General features: G+C 32.5%; 2 protein-coding genes across 2 annotated transcripts; both read right to left on the minus strand.

The window, feature by feature from the left end:
* Positions 1-2089: 2089 nt before the first annotated feature.
* LOC127707577 (zinc finger protein Noc-like) lies at positions 2090-4764 on the minus strand. The gene is made up of 2 exons (XM_052212173.1): positions 4400-4764; positions 2090-4151 (listed from the first exon to the last, which is right to left on the minus strand). Exons 1-2 carry the CDS (start codon positions 4463-4465, stop codon positions 2682-2684), a joined length of 1536 nt encoding a protein of 511 aa, XP_052068133.1. The 5' UTR covers positions 4466-4764; the 3' UTR covers positions 2090-2681.
* Positions 4765-14439: 9675 nt separating this feature from the next.
* Positions 14440-16525, minus strand: LOC127709552 (uncharacterized). The gene is made up of 3 exons (XM_052215158.1): positions 16056-16525; positions 15363-15448; positions 14440-14453 (listed from the first exon to the last, which is right to left on the minus strand). The coding sequence occupies exons 1-3, from the start codon at positions 16346-16348 to the stop codon at positions 14440-14442; spliced, it is 393 nt and encodes a 130-aa protein (XP_052071118.1). The 5' UTR covers positions 16349-16525.
* Positions 16526-19661: the final 3136 nt, after the last annotated feature.

Raw genomic sequence — 19661 nt, forward strand, 5'->3', positions numbered from 1 at the left:
AATACATGGATTTGTCCATTCATCTGTTCCTATCTCCTACAAAAGCAGTGAACGGGTTTGCATGAGTATAGACAACAACCAAATAGAGGCCGGCATCCCTACTACACAACCCTGAAAACAGCAAAAAGATTGCAAAATATCAGCCCACATTTTGTAACTTAAGATAGTGAGGGGTTCCTTAATAATTCTAAAATTAAATATAAATGTTTTTTCATATTTATTCATATAAAGAAAAAATGTTTTTCGATTAAAATACTTCTTCGCAGTTTCCCCATAATAACCATGTATTTTAATCTTTACGAGACTCTTTATTACCTAATTATTGATGATGTCATTGAGCAGCCCCCCCCCCCCCTTTTTAAGCAGAATGATTAGTTTTCCAAGCATGAAAGATGGATTCTCCATTTTACCAAATGAAGGTAAGCATCTTATCTGCATCGCTATGCGGAAACTAATGTCTTTGGTCAAAACGATTTGGGTTTTCCCATTGATTTTCCTATTATTGTAATAGGGATAGGCATCCATCTCTGCAGATCCTGTTAACTCGCTCAATAAATTTACACTAACCCCACAGTCCTCAGAAACCTTAGTGTACAATCCCCTTATTTTTATATTTCAAATATATTAATTGAATTTCATTTTGGTGGTTTTCATCATGTAAAAACATGGACAAATTATCATAAAAATAGAGAAAAATATAAAAAGACCATGCACGTATATTATTTCATATTTTCGAGCGTGTATGTATTTTGTATTTGTCTTTCTGAATATTATTTTAATTGTATGTGCATCGCAAAGGAATGTACTCTTAATATTATTTATTTTTTTCTCAATACTACTATGGCATCCATATATAAATGAAGAGTTTTTTGGTGACCTTGGTATGGTCCTTAAAATATCGAAAGACTGTTAGAAGTAATCTGTGTCTGTCCTAAGCCTAGTACAAAGTATTTAATGTGGTTAGGACACCTTGTACCTATTTCAAAAATAGTCATTTCTCTACTTTCAAATGTTAAAAATTGTGATATATCCCTGGTAGATCTAAACCATTCGATTTCACAAAAAATACTAAGTAATAATCAGCTTTATATTTTGGACAGGGTTCAGTTTTCTCTACTTTTGTTGCAAAACTGTTCTCTAAGAATTTAGCGGTATTTTTTTAACTGGGTGTAATTCTTTTAAATGCAGATCGAAGCCATGTAAACAAAACAGAGTAAAAATATTGCTGGAAAAAATAAGTTTACATTCCTAATGTGATATGTTCTAATGCATATAATCTTGTAATAGCGTGACCATGAAGATTTTAAATTGCAATATATTATGTTATACTATACTGTTGACTCTTATCAACTCTGTTACAATACAATATTATTTTTTTTAACTAAATAATCTGAATATTTCACGATGTGTATCCATATGTTGTTCTATTTTTGTATTTCCAAGTGTTATCAATTATGTACTGTCTAATGAAGTGTCAGTAAAAATGTAGGCTATACTTTTTGTATTCTGTATAATAAGTATTTAGTAATTTTTTTTAGGTGAGCGAGTGTACAAATAAAAATTCGACTAGATACTCCATGTCGGTTTGGTTGTCACGTGAACGCTATAAGATTTATGGGTAATTGCCAGCGGTGATAAATAGAGGAAGTACATGTATCTAAAAACTTCCTTCACCTCTGATACCTTTTTCATGTGTATGTCAGACTTTAATTTATAGTAATATAAGAAAATTACTTATTTTTAATAGTTCAGAATTGTAACGGGTGAATATATATCTAGAGTATATATCGATGGATTTAAATAAGAAAAATTATAAACAGAGTTATTTAACATTTCAGTTTTTGTTTCCTTGTAGTAAAAAAATAGTTTTGATGTAGATAATTCTAAAAAAAAAATAAACACTACTTAAAAATATAAAAATCCATATACTTCTAGAATATTAATTAAAATGAACTACGGTAAAAGTGTATTATAGTAAAAGTTGTATACATTCATTCGACTTATTCTCATGGTGAATTCACAACCCGTTTAATTAAATTCTTCTGTGTTTGGCGTTTTTGGTCATAAATATCATGAGATAAACAATAAATATGCTCCATCAAATATGACATCAATTATAATTTCATTTTTTTTTATTTTGCAATTTATAATTCATATCAAAACATTTCATATAATTTAATATTTTATTTATCTATGGCATCTTATATATCACTGTCATAATCAGTCGCTTTAAAAACTTGTATAAAAAGGACTGATGAACTTGATTGATAGTTTAATTCAACAATATAAATTACATTAGTCATCGGATGTGTATTCTGTTTAGCCTCCCAATACACACAAGAGGTGATGTGTTGTAAATTGTAAATAATCTGTCAATCTGATCCATTAAATATTCATGTTGTGTCATGGAAAAAACATTAACACAGCAAACGAAATTGAGATAGGATTTTTTTTTCACATAAGTTATTTGATCTGCTTTTATACACATCTAAGATTTCTCTAATCTGATTTCATAAATATCTAAAATTTCTTGAACATTTCATAATAAAATCCTAATATTGTCAACAGTTTGATGGGTACAGACTGTTTATACATAAATATCACCACTACAAGTCGTAATACAATTATCACATTGAAAAAAAGAACAGCACTATGTTTATAATTTTGACTTTAAATCTGTTTTATGGCACAGCAGCTGCGCCTATCCTCTGTCCATATAGGGAGTATGGAGACAAATATGGCCCTACTTGTGGAAGGGGCTGATTGCTAGGCAATGCCGCCGATGGATTCATGAGCGATTTGTATGGGTGATATCTACCCGATCCCATCAAAGAACTAAGTGGACTTAAACTAGTCGGATAACTTCTTCTCAAAGAGTTTGGACTCAATGAGCCGGATTGTAGTGTATGTCCATGTAATCCAGATAGAGAATGAATACCCGGAGGAGGAAGGCCATAACGTTCGTAAGCCGCTGCTAACGACATGTGATCGGAAGATGTCGTATGAGTTCTTAAATGTTGTAATAGTTCCTCTGAAGAACTGAAACGCTTTCCACAATGTTCATTGCCAGACGACACCCAATTACAAACTAAAGGTAGTCCTGAATGAGCAGGTGACGTTAGATGACCCGGTAGGTACAATGATGACAAGGGATATCCACTTAAATTCGATTGTCCTGCTAATAAGCTCGATGAAGAATATGGATTAAACGAAGATCCTTGCAGTCCTAAGCTAAGATTATGGAGTGACTTTTCATGCGCACATTGAGCACATCCTACCGCTGTACAAGTAGCGGACAAGTGAGAGTTCTGAACAGTAAGCTGACAGTGATTACAATAAGGATCCCTGCACACCGGAACTAGAGTTGTGGCACCTGATGGAGTACGCACCCTTGCATAAGATACAAAAGGAGATAAACTTGATGCCATTGCTGCTGATTTTAGAGCAGAAGATTGTGCTGCGTACGCAGCAGATTGAGCTGCAAGTGCCGCTGCAGCTGCAGAAGATGATCCAAACATACTACTATGTGCCGGAAGTGGAAGTGGAAATCCTGGCAGTCCAGATACACTATCATGAGTTAATCCAGAAGCATGTGAATATGATAAAAATGAATTTGATATTGAAGGATAAGCAGAATAACTTGGGTAACTTGAAGGTTTATGTTCATCTTGTTCACGACTTGTACGAGATTCGTATCTAGGTGAAGCTGATGAAACTTGACGTTTTTCGTCCTCGTTATGAGGAGAGTGATGTTGACCAGGACTCTTTGATACGTTAGATCTTGAAAAATGGTGATCTGCGTGAGAGGAAAGAGCACTCGACACTGTTGAAGTAAGTTCTTTTGATCTCGGTAAAGTTTTTAATGATAGAGGAGAGGTCGGTTTTTCTTCTTTTGGTTTTGAAGTAGGAATAAGTGGAGGCATATCCTTATGAGACACCGTACGAAACCCAGGTTTCTCCAAACTATCAATGTCTTTCTCTTTGATCTCATTTAGTTTTGATTTGTCTATATTCACTTTTTCAGAATGTTTTTCGGTATTTGTTTCTTTCTTTAACGGCGGAATAATAGGTTTTGAAGATGTGGCCGTGTCTTTCCCGATACTGCTACATGTCTGTGCAAGAAGAGCAAGAGGGCTTTTCTTGGCATCCAACTGAAAATCAAAAGTGAAATGTTTATTTTTTCAGGTGTGTGATATATACAATTACATAAAGACATTCGTTTCTTACAAAAACAATCAATAAACTGTTGTGAAGTAAGTCGATTTTATACTTAAAGGGCTTCCTGTGTTATAGTAGTAATCCGATAGAGGTTTTAATCTTTAACATGAATTATATAAACCTTAGGAATTAAAAAAATAAGAAAACAATTCTGAATACAAAATCAAATCAAACGACTTACCGTTGTTGGAAGAGGTTGTAAATAATCCGGATGAATGAATTGTGATGATACTGAGGACGTCAACATTGTCAATGTATAAAGTCAACAAACTTTTGTTGTAACAAAAATTATAAATAAATACTATATATCATAAATCCAGAGAAAAAGTATTTTACTTTTTGGTTATAAAAAACACAACTGTTTCAGAGACTAGCCATGGTCTTGTGGACAAGTATGACGTTTCTGTCATTAACATGGACGAGCTAAGCTGACATAACCGCCCATCAAGCAAGATCCTTCTCAACACCTTAGGACTGACTCATTAGATAAAGGGTTTACACCGCCCTTCGGTTGCTCCATACATCACACAAAGTTCTTGTCATTCATAACATGTGGGATTACCCATCTGTCAAGTCCCGTCAAACAACGCGTGATAAATGTCTTTCTATGGCCAATCAGCAATGCGCTAACAAACGATTATCGGTAGAAGTGTATACAAGCAATATGTTCTGTAATCAATCATGTTAATAGTGTGCCTGTCAATCAATTCGCCATTTGTAGGCTCATGTACTTTGTACAAATTAAATAAGCAAATTGCACTTCAAAGAGAATCTGTTTGAGATGATAATGGTGGATCGTTTATTTGACCACCCTCATCAATATTGGCTGAAGAATCTGTCATTGGTCGACATTGATTGTAAAATAATATAAAACACTAATATTAAAGTGGAAAGGAAAAACAAATTTTCTGTGAAACGGTAAAAATAAAATCAAATAGAAGGCAAATGTCAGAAACTTCAAGGTCCAAGTTTTGTCGGTCTTGGTTAATAGCAATGTTTGGTAAAAGGCATAGGAACAAAGCTTTATTTGAAAATATTGTTTTATTTAAAGGGGTTGTAGTTGAAAGTGGTATCTGATGGATATGACTACCGCTCTAAGTGTTGCGATTATTTTATTGTATTATCGGCGGACTAACCACAAACATTACCAAAGATATAATAAACAAGCCACGACAAAAATATAAATTGATGTCTTTAATGTGTAGGTACTTAAAACGAGGGTGTAACACATTCATTGTAATGTCAACATTTATTGTCGCTTTATGAAAAGAAAATTAATGTTTTGAAGGACTACAAACAAGAAAACCATTAATTTTCATAAAGTGACATTTAAACAACTTGACCTCTAATGATTTGCATAAATGATAAATATTTAAGCATAGACAAAGCAACATTAATAACATGGTCCATGAAAACATTCTTTGCATCTTGCCTTTCTTCTTTTAAAAGATAAGTGAGTGATAGCCTATAAAACAACTTTATTTCTGTAATTTATCTTTACGATGTACAATTTAAATTTTCATGCCGTTTTCTTTGTAAAGAGAAGACAAATCACGGCAGGAAAGGGGAAGGTTGTTAGGTGATGACATATAACATTAATTTTACTGACATAATGACGTTTAACAGATGGATTTCTCATGCCTCAATGCCTTTCTTATTTAATGGTCTTCGTTTCTATCTTTTAAACAAGAATCATTGCACACTAATTGTAAAAAAGAATATATACCTTTGCACTTGCATATATCTGTCAATCTGTTGTATTAGCTTGCAAATTTTCGATAAATACATTGTTCTTAGTTAGCGTTAATGCAACGCATCATGCAAAATACATAGGAATGCTCATTGTACTTATACAATAAACTTGTCAAAAATCGTGATTACTATTTTACCACAGTTTGTGGGTGCATTATATCTTCCAGTAAATTCAGTGTTATATTGAAATTTTTCATTACTATATTATTGTTGTTGCTGGGGGAATTATATCGGACCAGTGCAGGGTAATATGAGTAGATAAAGTAGATATATTTACATTAAAATGTATAATGTACCATCTATGTTTTTCAAATTAATATTTCAGATTAAAATATCTGTTGGTATTTTTGGATACACGTTGAAAACAAAGGTTACATAAGCTTTAGCACTCAAAATACAAATCTGGACATTCTTCTTTACTTGTAAATTCTTCCGCTACTGTTTCTTTATAACAGATTAAAATCTGATGAAAAATCAAAGCTTCTTATCAATATGAGTGTGGAAAAAAGTTATTTTCATACAGAATTTATGTGGAATAGTTTCCTCAAAGTCAGTTACAACTTTGATGACATATCAAGGAATAGTTAGTTACACATTTTACGGAATAATTTATAAAATTCAGAATATATTGGTTCTCTTGTATATCCGAGGTCGCGTTAGCGACCGATAATAGATATGAGAAGCAATATATATCCGAGAAAAATTAAATTATCAAGTTACTGTTGTCCTTTATTATAAAATGTTTTTAAAGACCACATCAAATCAAACCTATTTCACTTTCTGTCAATGTTTTTGATCATGTATTAAGAAAGAGTTTTACACTGTCAACACTGGTTATACTTTATCGAAGCTCATTGAATTGTGTCATCAGTGTGATTCAGTTGCAAAATGAAACCCTTTTTTTATTGTAATAAATTAAGTTGACAAACTTGCTATGAAAAACCTGAACTTTTTTGCCTTTCAATATTAAAAAGACACATACAAATCCTTTAGATATTAAATATTATTTACCACAGATTGTATATCTGTAGTGTCGAAGCCTGGTGTCTTTCGGTACATATTTTTTCCTTTATGTTTAGTCGGAAATGTATCATCTATCACCACCATACACCATCATTATCTGCTTGACAGTTGATGGATTCCAACCGTCAAATGTCAAAAGTAAAGTTTTTAAAATAAATCAAATGAAACTAATCCTCTTCCATTTTATGACGGAATTATTTGCACATCATTTTAAAATATTAAATACAAATTAAATGTATCTATTTAATCCGGTTGGATCGGCTAATCAATTTTCTTTTCAATATATCAGCTTCTCGGTGTGAAACGAATTATGATTGACGGGCACCTGTTATGAAGTCATTTTGGAAGCTGTGAAATTCAATAGGTTTTGTGTGTTGTGCGAGTGTCATATCGTGATAAGTATATCAGAATTAAAGTCCCGTCTACTAAGTCCCCACACACGATAGCGCAATGTCTGACAAGTTCAGTGTCGAAAACGAAAATATGGAAGTAACTGCCAGGGATAAAATCCACAAATAGTATTCTTATTTGAAACGCACTCCTTTCAAATAGGGATATTTTTTTACACCTTTCATGCAATTGCAATATCAAAACTGTTTAAATATATTTGCAGGGTGTTAACAAAGTACAAAAGGACCTGCCAACGGCATCGTCTGAATATTTGTAAATATTTAAAAGATGCAAATTTTGTATTGTCATGGTGGTTTATAATACGACTCATAAATAATTTAATGGCTAAATTTATTTAGAATCGAAAAATGGTTACATACACAGTTATAAATGAACATATAAATAGTAACCCTGGAATATGAACTATTCGCCCAACTATGCTGGATTTGTGGTATCATTGAATGCTAATTACAGTAAGCTAACAAATTGTATACTATTACTTTATTGTTAAAAACTCTGAACAAAATCTAACGTTAAATGGATGGCATATTTCTATACTTCATTTTATTGATTCATGAGACTTTGTGAAAATGTGTATCCAATAAAACAATCTATAAATAAAATGTAATAACAGAGTGATTTATCAAATTCTGTTTAGATATCTTCTGATATATAGCTTCTCCAAGGTAACAGTCATGCGTGTTGCGTGGGGCACGAACTTAGAAAGACTTGTATGACATATTGAGACATTTACATGTACAGTTTTACACAGTTTAGTTCCCGTTGGCTTTGATGTCTCGACCGTTGTTATTTTATCCCAACACCTGACAAGAAAGTATTCATTTATCTACCCACAAATCATGACAAAATATAAAGTCATTCACTTGTTAAATTCAAAGGAAAAATTTTTTTTGTACAGGGCTGATATAATCAGGTGTTTGCATTCTGTCAGTGTAGGTTATCTTATTCAAATAATGAAATACATGAAAAACATAGAAGACTTTTGCAACTTTTATATTGTATCGTGTATTAGGGTTAAAGACTTTACATTTACCGACATTTGGAAATGTCTTGGGGATAGACAAGAGTTCGTGTGTTGCCTTATCACCGTATGTAACATATCAACGAATTTTGAACAAGATTAATGCGACGGGGAGCAGAAACTACTGAACCTTCCTGAGCATCTCAGTTCAATCCATTGGGAGAGAGGTGAAGCTCAATTTTTAGTTTTCTATGTAATGTAGAATTCATACTGCTTGTATTCTTTAGGGTTTTCTTTAGGTCATGGTTTTTGTCTTTCTTCGACTCAAGTTTTTTTTTATTACCAAATTGGTATTTTACATTTTACACACACAGGAAACTAGCAAAACACATTTCAGTCATTGCATTTATTTGCGTTTTTACAATTCAATTTAGAATTGATGAGGTATCCTTGCATAATGTGTTTTCTGAGAGCACATTGACTTATTATAAACGGGTTACTTTTTAATATTAGAATATGAAAATTATTCTGCTATATGGTTCGTTATTTCTTGTGTTCCTAATGCTTAGTAATCTATAGCATATACACATTACAAAGTATATGATTAGGATAATCTTCCATTAAAATCTCATTCTTTTTTTATGAAACTGAATTTTTATTTTAGTTGAAATTTGGCATACAATTGCTAATAGTTTTTATTATGCCTGCCGCTCAAGATGCAGTGTAACGAATTTTATGACAAGCCTATCAACTCTGTGTCGTATAAATATGATTTGCATTTCAAATTTTAAAATGATACCATATCATATTGAGATATAAATTGAGATTAGAAGATTTGGTATCAAAGGTTATCATAAACCTAACACAATCCCGCCCATCATGTGCAGGTGTGTCAATGTTTTTGACAAGTTCTCAGTACTGACCAGCATGAAATATGCCACACAGATATTATCAAAACCACAGGATCACTAATGGAAGGAAAACAGATCATCAACAGTCGCTGTTATTTTAAGAACCTCTAAACAAGCTTTCAATACATTTATTTTTAAAATGTTATACTGAAAATCTCGTAGAATGATATTTTTCTAAGCATTTTTATTTCTTTCAAACATTTTTCTGTCCTGAGCAACGAAGTAGTGCATGCATGCAGTTTTTGTTTTTGTTTTGTAAACGTATATATTTATCTGGTACATGGACATGTGTACTTTATTTACTCTGCCAAAAAAGAATGGCATAATGTTGGTTTTTTTTCAAAATTTTATTCTGTATACTTCAAATAGATTTTTTACAGCAGCGCTTTGTTTTACTGAACAAAGAAGTGAAAATGAGTGACATACGTCGATACGATAAATTCGGTCAATTTCCCGTGACGTTCAAGTCAGTATCTATATCTATTGTGACCACCATGCGCAGCTAACACTGTTCTGCATCTCCTCGGCATGGGTCGAATTAAATTTGTGCATTAGGACCTGTGCATTCCTCCGCCATTCATGTTACGACGCTTGACTGAGTTGGTGCAATGGTTAAGGTGGGGTTAAGCATTGGCGGACGCGTCTATCAAGTTCGTCTAAAAGATGCTGTATGGGGTTGAAATCTGGCCATACCGAGGGCCGTGGCATTTCATAAATATTGTTCTGAGTAAGGAAATTCGTGGTAACACTTGTCCCGCTGAAACACTCCCCTCTTACGGTCAATAACATTTAGCATATGTGGCTTTAAACTATCGTCTCTATAAAGTTGAGCCGTTAATTCCCTTGGACACGCACTTGGTTTGTTCTGTGGTTCTAGGACATTGTTGCCTATATCAATTTATGACACTTCAACCGCCAAGTTTGCGAATTTCCTGAACGCGGGCATTTTGTTTTTTTAAATCCATTTTTAATAACTCATTGCTTTAAAATTTAATTATTTCAAATTCATTTATCTATTGTCAATTTTAATTTAAAAAAATAATCGGACCAATGCTTTTCCTTTTTTTTTTTGTAGAGTATAACTCTCCATTTGATACGATTTTCCAGAGCGTGCGTTTTCTATAAGAATGTTCTTGATTGAGAATCGCTGCTTGCTAATTACAAGAAAACTTTGAACCAATAATTCTTAATTTAAAGTTGGAGTCATATCCGCCATCAGGGTTTGGTGACCGTTAGGTAGAGTGTACCACTGATGACAACGAATATGGTTCATTTAAATTTTTTTTCGTAATGTTAATCCCAATCCCCCCCTTTTTTCCTCGTTCGTGACTATTACAGTATGTTACTTATCACTTGATATTCGCTTGTCATGAGCAATATATGTGTCTGCCTTTTCCATTTTAATCAGTAATGTGTTCAATAAAAAGGGAATTCAACATTTTTTTTATTATACAATTTGGTTGTTTATCTGTTTAAAAAAATCGAACTATGAGAAGGAAATCATAAATGTATTAACTATAAAGGTTTTATTTGAAAAAGTACTAATTCCAAAATGTTTTATCTCAATTTGTTAATTATTGCATTGTTCAATTAAAACTTTATTTCTCGGTTAATTTGATAGAAAATATTGCTTATAAAAATTGCTTTAAAATCTAGAAATTTCTTGCATGAAAATTTACACAGACTTTAATTATCAATCTTGAAGGCAATTAAAGTATATGTTTCATGTTCGGCGTGATCAAAATGATAGAGAAATCTCCCAAAAGAACAATCTTTATCACCGAACAGCATATGCGTATGCACGATATATATGTCACACAAATTACAGCAATGCCAAAGACAAAATTTGTTGTAAAACCCAGAAAAAAATGGAAAACTTGATGATATGCATAAACACTATGGACTGCAAAATATAGGAGTATGAAATTATATTTGTACATCCCTTTCAGTTATGTATATTTCAAATTATTGTACATGAGCAAGATACCAAAAGGTTTTTAATCACCTAACACTCAAGGCATGAGTTATTGGATTGAAGTAATCACCTGCTTCCAAATTAAGTATTTGTCTAAAGCCAAACCAAAGTAAAATCCGATGCCATCATAAATCTTTTCTGGTAATAGCAATTTTATGCAAACTTTATGTATCTTTATTTCAAGTGATAAACTTTATATCTTCGTTTGTCAAATAATTAATTATGTTCTGTCAACATCTCGTTTACAGCGTGTCCTTCCTGAAACAATTTTGCATGGTATGTTATTGAAAAATCAATGCCGGTTGATAGATGAAGTGCCAGAATTACGGAAACTAATGAAGTCAAATGATAAATTATAGATGATGATTACACACAACATATGCGTTCATGGAAGTGTGGACACTTTCTGCATCAATCATGATAATGGGCCCTCAAAGGTATCACAACCCTGTCATTATAGTACCCTGAAAGCCCATAAATCACTCCAAATGGTTTCTTTTGCCTGATACACAATGATAAATGCTCTGTCGCTTGCCATGACAGGAGTTATCTTTTCTTTACTCTCTAGATGTGCATCCGGCACGGAATTTACGACATCCTTTCATTTTAGAAAAGTTGTTTTTATGAGGTTACAAAAGCTCGTTTATATTACTCGGATAATGCAGTATCTTGTATAATTACGACGGCTGATAAGCAAGAAGGAATTGGCAGCTCACGATACCATCTTTTCTATCATTAGTGAGATTTGTTTGGAAGATTTATCTTCTGAGGTATATATATTGCTGCATGTCATCCAGATTTATGATTGTCGATTCAAAACACATGGGAGCAATGCAGGGAATGTGTACTGCACTAAATAATCTGTAATGCTGCAAGTTAAATACCACAGGAAAATAGATACGAATGTATATGCATATTTGTCTGTCCATTGGATTTGCGTTTTGATTTATGTTTTTGTTTTTTAATTATTAAAATTCTTAAAATGTACCAAGTCTCGTTAATGGCACATATGCTGCGAGTCATTTTTTAACAACAGCAACGCCAATATATTGTTGTCTATTCCAACCATGTTCTAGCAAATATAAAGAATGCAATACGTCCCATGATACAAATGTCTGTTAAGAATTGCCTCTCCAGAATATTGGTAATACTCAAAAGTGAATCGTATTTCAGTAATATAAGATACATTATACAAAGGATAGTAATGTTCAATTCTCTCGCCTTTACTAGTATGTCCATTTAAAACCAAAGAGTGATATCCATATAATTAATTGGTTCTAGATTATTGCCGATTTCTGCACATTTATGATTGAAATTGTCATAAATAATTACTTTTAACTTGCTAGTCTTTTGCGTAAGCTTTGGAATTGTCTATTAGCAGTGCTAACTCCTACTGTACATTTAACATTGATATAAAAGATATAAAAAATTAGCCTCGCCCAATTTCATACACAGCATGTTCCTGATACAACTAATAGCGATTTTGGCAGTGTTGTGTACAAAATATTGTTTACAAGTGTGTGTGTGTGTGTTACTTGATTCAGATGGTTTTACGATTCACAACATGCTTCTTATCAACTTCACTTTAAGCATTCTCTTTGCAGTCAAAAATCGTTAGTTTACTAACTTTTCATTTGTAGTTGAAATTAATGTTTCGCCGATGGCGTGCGGTGAGTTGAACAAAAGCGACATTAATGGCCTCCGTTCTGCCAGTCCATTCATTTATCTGTCTAAGAAAAGTTATACTTTCAAAAATGATTTGGACAGCCAGCAGATAGATAAAACGAAAGGAGCATCATATCTGACAATATGAGAAGTAGTAAATGCAGTAATCTTAATTAAACTTGTCATATGTGGACTTTTAAAAGCAATAATCTTCATCATTTTCCCTGACAAACTTCTAGTAAACACGCTAATGTTACTGTTCCCATGAACACAATAAATTCTTTGGCGCAGAAAAATGGCGTCATCTTTAGAACTTTGAAGTATCGAAAACCGGTTTTTGTCACAAAAGCTTAAGTTTCATAACTTAAATGTTGCATGACAAAAGAATATTTTTATCCGAAATGGAGTTTTTCAATGAAATGAAACAATAAAAAAAACTTTTAATTTAAAGTGACTGGAAAAACAACTCAACTTTTGGGTTCTGAGTCATTCTAAGCATCGCACGTCATCGGAAAAGTATAAGGTAGAATCTTTAATTCGAGGATTTACAAATGATAGAAATCCCTAGACGTGTGTTATCAGGAATGTAAACTTGTCAATCATCCACAAGGAGTTATCATAGATGAAACTTCATCTCATCATATCAAATAATTTGTACAGTAGTCCCGATAATGAGTGATCAACACGCCATAAGCAAACATAAACATTATCTGCAACAAGGCTCAGTGATGGCATGTACTAAAAGGTGGAGTGGAGTGGAGTGGAGTGGTGGAGTGGAGTGGAGTGGTGGAGTGGAGTGGAGTGGAGTGGTGGAGTGTTGGAGTGGAGTCATGGAGTGAAATACTTAACATATCCAACAATCAATATTTGATTTTTCATCAAAGTTGGACAATATTTTGGGTAGCATTTTATGGCAGCTTAGTTGGAGGTGGGATTATAATGTCTATCGTGTAATTTTCTGTACTGTCCTGAATTGTGGTGTATTTTTAATAAGAAGGGGGAAGCAAAGGCCCAGTAACCTATGCAGTTAAAATTGATTTTGGACGAGCTCACAAAACTTCTATTAAAGTACACATAGTGCTTATGTTAATTTCCAAATTGTGGTAGGTTTAGTTCCTAGTTAAAAAATGTATGTCTTATTCCCGGAAAAATATGTTAGAATCAAACAGAGGCTAAAAAATCATCTTGTGATAAAAATATTAAAATTATTAATATTTTTATTAACAATGGACTATGATATTATAAAATTAAATTGTCAATCAACATTTTCACTTAGATTTTATCTTACATGTTAATTTAATGACTGTACTATTTAAAATAGTTTGTTTCTTCCAATTAAAAATAGATAAGGAAAATGTATCTAGCCATCATCGCCTGTCCATAGAACCCATAAAACTGTCATTACTATAACCTCAGAAACTAAATAACTTAAATAGATGAGAAATGTTGTTGTTTTTGAGTAATTTGATAAAATAAACAGATGTTAAATCAGTACAAACCACACACTATATAGGTTCTGCATATTATGAAAACAAGACTGAAAAGCATAAATAAATTGATATATACTTGTATATATATTTAGATATACCGTAAGATATAAGTATATAAAGAAAACATTTTCAACAAATTTTATTGTAAAATTAAAAATCTATTGTCCTGAACATTTAACGTTGAATTCCTAGCGATTCTAGTAAAAGCAAATGCCCATCTGATAAACTTTGCTTTATTTCGTTATGGATTAAAACATCTTTGAATTCAAACTGAGGATCCTTTTTTCTTGCACAGTCAACATTTAAATGAAAATATGTGTTTTGTAGAGAAACAGATTGTTTCAAGATTTTAGATCTTGGACTTAAATACATTCTATGATCATATCTTTTTAACACTAGATCATTTGGAACATTTCTATGCTTATCTGAAAATGATTGTCCACAGCCGTAACATTTTCTTATTATTCCAGCTATGAAAGTAAGATGGAATGGTTGTTTATTTAAATCAGGTCTTTGAACTTCAGTGTCTTGTCTATACTCATTCACCTCTAATGACTGTTTGTTAGCAGAGCCCTTCCTTTTTTGTGTCGCACTTGATGCCTTTTTTCCTCTTGTTTTAGACAAACCAAAGTTAGATATTTTCGTAACCGTAACCCTGTTCTTTTTTAATTTATATTTTGCTAAGTAGTCCCTCAGGCCGCCACGACTTTCGGCCAAAGCAAGTGTGTGCTCACAAATGGAATATGCATTAAATCTGAAACACACTTTTTCACATTTGATATTCCAACTTTTGAAATTAACTGCCACCTCCTTAGCTTTTTTCGATTTATTATCAGCCACATAGAAAATGTCTGTACAACCAGGGGATTGGATTATGTTGCCTTTTTTTGTTGAAATTTGTGAGGCATCATTAAAAATATCCACGAGAATTCGGTATGGTATATTGTCTATATTACTATCAGATGCTGACATTGACAGTATGTTTTCCTTCTCCCTGGTATCATCCCCGGATACTCTTGAGGTTAATGGAGCCTGTAGCAGTCTGAAAGATATAAATAGGAGAATATTTAAGAATCAAAAGATATCTAAAATTGATAATAAACATTGAAAATTGAAAACAGTTATATCTTTAGTAATAATGCATTCATGGAGTTATTCCTGGACATCTTTAACAATTTTTACATCAAAATTATTTTAAATTTCACATCTTATCTGATATCAGCAGTAGTTTTAGACAGCTGTATAACAAAATAAAATAAACCTACATATTCATTTCATAGAAACCAGCTTTCTGTTTCATTTGTGTAACCAATTGATAAACACGTGAACCTATATTGTTTTTGTTGACTTCTTTCTATATTGTGTCTGCATCTTATAGGTATCCCAGTTATATAACACATATGAAATATTCTCTGAGCTTGAATTTTACTTTACATAATTATGAAGTCTTAATTGTAATTATGGATTCCCCCATTATCAATTGTTTCTTTTTTTACATATTGGATTCTTTGGGGTTTTCATAGCAAAACAAGGAGTTTGAAAGAGGACAGATATCCTTTTGTGTAAAAATTCAAACAAATCAAATATTGGTTGATGATATTTTGCTTTCAGTTAATTTATTTAGGAATCAATTGCAAAATATTACTCACTTTTTAAAAACTGCTTCTCTCTGTGTTGACGTTTTTCTCCAATAAAGATTTTCCTCTATTTTTAAGTGACTGTATTCCGGTTTCAAGGTATATTCCCCCTTACCAATCAGTGCAAGTTTTATTTCATTTTCTTGCTGCTTCACTTTTACTTCCATTTTCTTGGCAAAATCAAATGCATCACATTTCGACGTTAAATCTTCCTTTATTACTTTATTTATACATTCGTTTGGATTCTGTGTGTATGTTTTTGGGGGGAAACCTAGACCACATATACTTCTCAGTTCTGGACTCATGCTGTTTCGTATTGTATCAGCTTTGTATTCAACAAAATATTCCAAAAAATCATTTCCTTTTGTGTGTCTTTCTTTCCAATTTCCAGATAAATTGTTTAAATTGGAAGTGAATTCTTCTGCCGACAATGAGTCAACTAAACCTGGAATTTTAATATCTTCTTCTACATAACCGAATATATCATTAATATATTCTTTCTTTAGTTTCCCGGATATCCCTAATTTCACAAGTTTTCGTTCAATGTTATCAAACATGTGAATGTCACATAATAGATGTTTACTGTTGGGAAAACAAGCCTGAAATGCACTGGATAAGTTTACATCTCCGTCAGTTCCAAACACTTTGAGGTCAATAAGTTTTGGAGACTCTTGTAAAAGAGTAGATGGTAATTTGAAATAACTGTCAAATGTTTTGCGCTGATGAATCAACATAGGACCTATCATTACTGGTTCAGTGTCAAACCTATTCAGTAACATTTGATGTCTGTAAACTGAAACCGTCACGTAATAATTTCCTATATTAAAAGTTGTATCTACTCCTAATACACAAAAATTTTTATTTTGTGTACAAAATTTTCCAATTTCAGTAAGTTGTCTGTCGGATCCCAAAAACATACTAAATTCGGGTGCCGTTCTGACGTCTCTCACAAACTGTGACATATTTTTTTCTTGTTCTTTAGCAAGGTCTGTACATTCTACCACAGGGTCAATGAATTTACAATTGTTATTGTTCACATTATATATTTGTTTTCTATTTCTTGGGATCGAGGAGGACCCTTTCACATGCTCAAGTCCACCTTGTTCGGAAATGATGTTATTGAATATTTCTTTGGGTTTGGTTTTATTCTCTCTAAATTCCTTGATCTTCGCAAAAGTTGAATGAGATGTTCTTTGATATGGATTTTTAGCTTTTGTTGAGTTACCGTGTGGCTCTATCTTAGTGGGCCCTGTAAAACTGTCAAAATAGTACTGGACAAACATTTCATTGAATATCACACCACTTCTAGGATCCTCCATGTGTATGACTATGCGATGCAAATGCTGATTAGATTTATTGACATATTTACGCCTTACAACTTTCATTGTTGTTTCTGTTGTTTTGTCGTCATTAACATATACAAAATCTCCACTCTCTTCTACGTTAATAAATTTGGTTTCTTTGCCTGTTTGGTGCCATACACCCATTCCATCACATAAGCAATTTTTCCAGTGTCCAGTATGTCTAATACTATAAATAAATGAAACATTTTGGTCAATATAGTTAGGAACTGATCTTGCTAGGTACTTTTTGCCTGCAGACTCCAGCAAAATACCAACGATATACCTTGTTTTAACTCCGTCTTTGAAATCTCTAAATACAGGCAGGAGAGGTTCGTCATGGTAAAAAGTTTCTTCTATGTTTGTTGTATATTTCGTTTCAATTTTCCTTTTTGGAGATGCCAAAGATGGCAAGGAAGTTTCGGAAGACGAAGGAGAGGGAGATTCTCTTAAACTAAAGGAAAGCTCCCTTTTAACTTCTGATAATTCTTCATTGTACTCAACATCAGATGATATACTGATGGGACTAGATGTTATCTCAATAACTTCAAACTCTCCCTTTGGCTTTTTCACTTTTATTGGCGAGGACTTAGACTTTGGGGATCGCCTCTTTCTTGGTGTCACTGTTGTAGCAGGTTTATCTACAATATTCCTATAGGTGAACTTTTTATATTCTGGCTTGATAACACTTTCACCACAACAAAAGATATCTGCATCAGTGAAGCTGTCATCTAAAATTGTAAAACAAAATTTTAAAAATAAATTTTATAATGTGTTATTTGCATTTTTTTTAATTTTGGACGAAATAATTCTAAATGGATATTAATTTTTGTGATTGCCAGATTATTTAGATAAGATTTAGTTAACCTACAGAAAGTGGAAGATAAATGTGCAAGGGGGTGGAAACATTCATCTTTCAACAAAAAAGGGCATCTATCCCGGCCTTTCTTTTGGAGTATGGAACCTTGTGGTACAATTTTATAGAGACCCATACACTTATACTCAAGTTATTTACCTGAAACCTAATGTCTTCAGACAATGATGACATCGCCATACTATAAAGAGGCTGCAATTTTTTTGAGGTCATATTAAAACAGTCATTCTCAAATATTAGGAACCCAACTATAAGGACCATATCTGAGTTATTATAATTTATATAATTCAGTGAAGACACAGTTGATACATCATGACATTATATGACCTTAAAAATGAAGAAAACTTATTAATTTTATTTAAATTTAACAGTGATGGTTAAAATATTTTCTTGCTTCTTGATCACTTTTTCAATTACCAATTATCAATCACCAGTAATTTGGTATTCCCTTACCTATTTATTCATATATCATATTGTTCAATCCCAAGAAATAGAATACAAAAGCAATATTAGGTAGTACAGATGTGAAGTTAAAAATATTAACATGTATTCCATTAAACTAGTTAATAAAACAGTGATTCCTATTTCCACACTAAGGCAGTGATAATTTATCAATCTAATGACAGAAAAATAGAAGCAATAAAGATTTCATTCCAAATCCATAAAAAAGCTATAAAACATCTTCTGAACATGTTTCTGCATCTGTTAAATGTCTATTTATTTACTCATGACATATATATGTCTCAATTATTAACAAACTAATCAGTCTTTAAAAACAGACATTTTGTCAATGATCAAGAAATTAAGAAAAAAATAATTATAGAACCCCTCAAATTACCAGGAACAATACAAACTAGTCGATAGTCTATCAAATATATGGGCAGAGGAAATAGAAATATGCAGCAAACAATCATTTCCTTTGAGAAGAGCTTACCAAATTATAAACCCTTGTATGGGATAAATATTCTGATAGTGTTTCATCAAATTATGAAAAGTGGTAAAGGTGGAGTTGCTGATACAAAATGGTTACCCCCTCAAAGGCAATGCCAAAGTTCATGTTCTGGAAAAAGAAACCCTAATAAATGCTCCGCAGGGCGCAGCTTGATACGACCGCAGAGGTCGAACCCTGAACAGTTGGGGCAAGTATGGACACAACATTTAAGCTTGATACAGCTCTGAATTTGGATTGTGATTAAATATTTGACACAGCATAGGTTTCTGACACAGAATGAATGTGGTCGAAGAACTTAAAAATTTTAAATTGGACATTCACCTATTATGGTCCAATATCCAAAATCTAAATACATGGTTAGATTCAGCATATCAAAGAACCCCAAGAATTCAATTTTTGATGAAATCAAACAAAGTTTAATTTTGGACCCTTTTGACCTCAATGTGGACAAA

Source organism: Mytilus californianus, unplaced genomic scaffold, assembly GCF_021869535.1.
Source record: "Mytilus californianus isolate M0D057914Y unplaced genomic scaffold, xbMytCali1.0.p SCAF_7, whole genome shotgun sequence".
NCBI classification, from domain to species: domain Eukaryota; kingdom Metazoa; phylum Mollusca; class Bivalvia; order Mytilida; family Mytilidae; genus Mytilus; species Mytilus californianus.

Coding starts and splice junctions, on each gene's coding strand:
- LOC127707577 (XM_052212173.1), bottom strand. CDS start 4,465: ATGTTGACGTCCTCAGTATCATCACAATTCATTCATCCGGATTATTTA. Junction 4,152..4,399: donor TACAACCTCTTCCAACAACG/GTAAGTCGTTTG, acceptor TTTGATTTTCAG/TTGGATGCCAAGAAAAGCCC.
- LOC127709552 (XM_052215158.1), bottom strand. CDS start 16,348: ATGAGTCCAGAACTGAGAAGTATATGTGGTCTAGGTTTCCCCCCAAAA. Junction 15,449..16,055: donor AGAGAAGCAGTTTTTAAAAA/GTGAGTAATATT, acceptor TATATCTTTCAG/ACTGCTACAGGCTCCATTAA.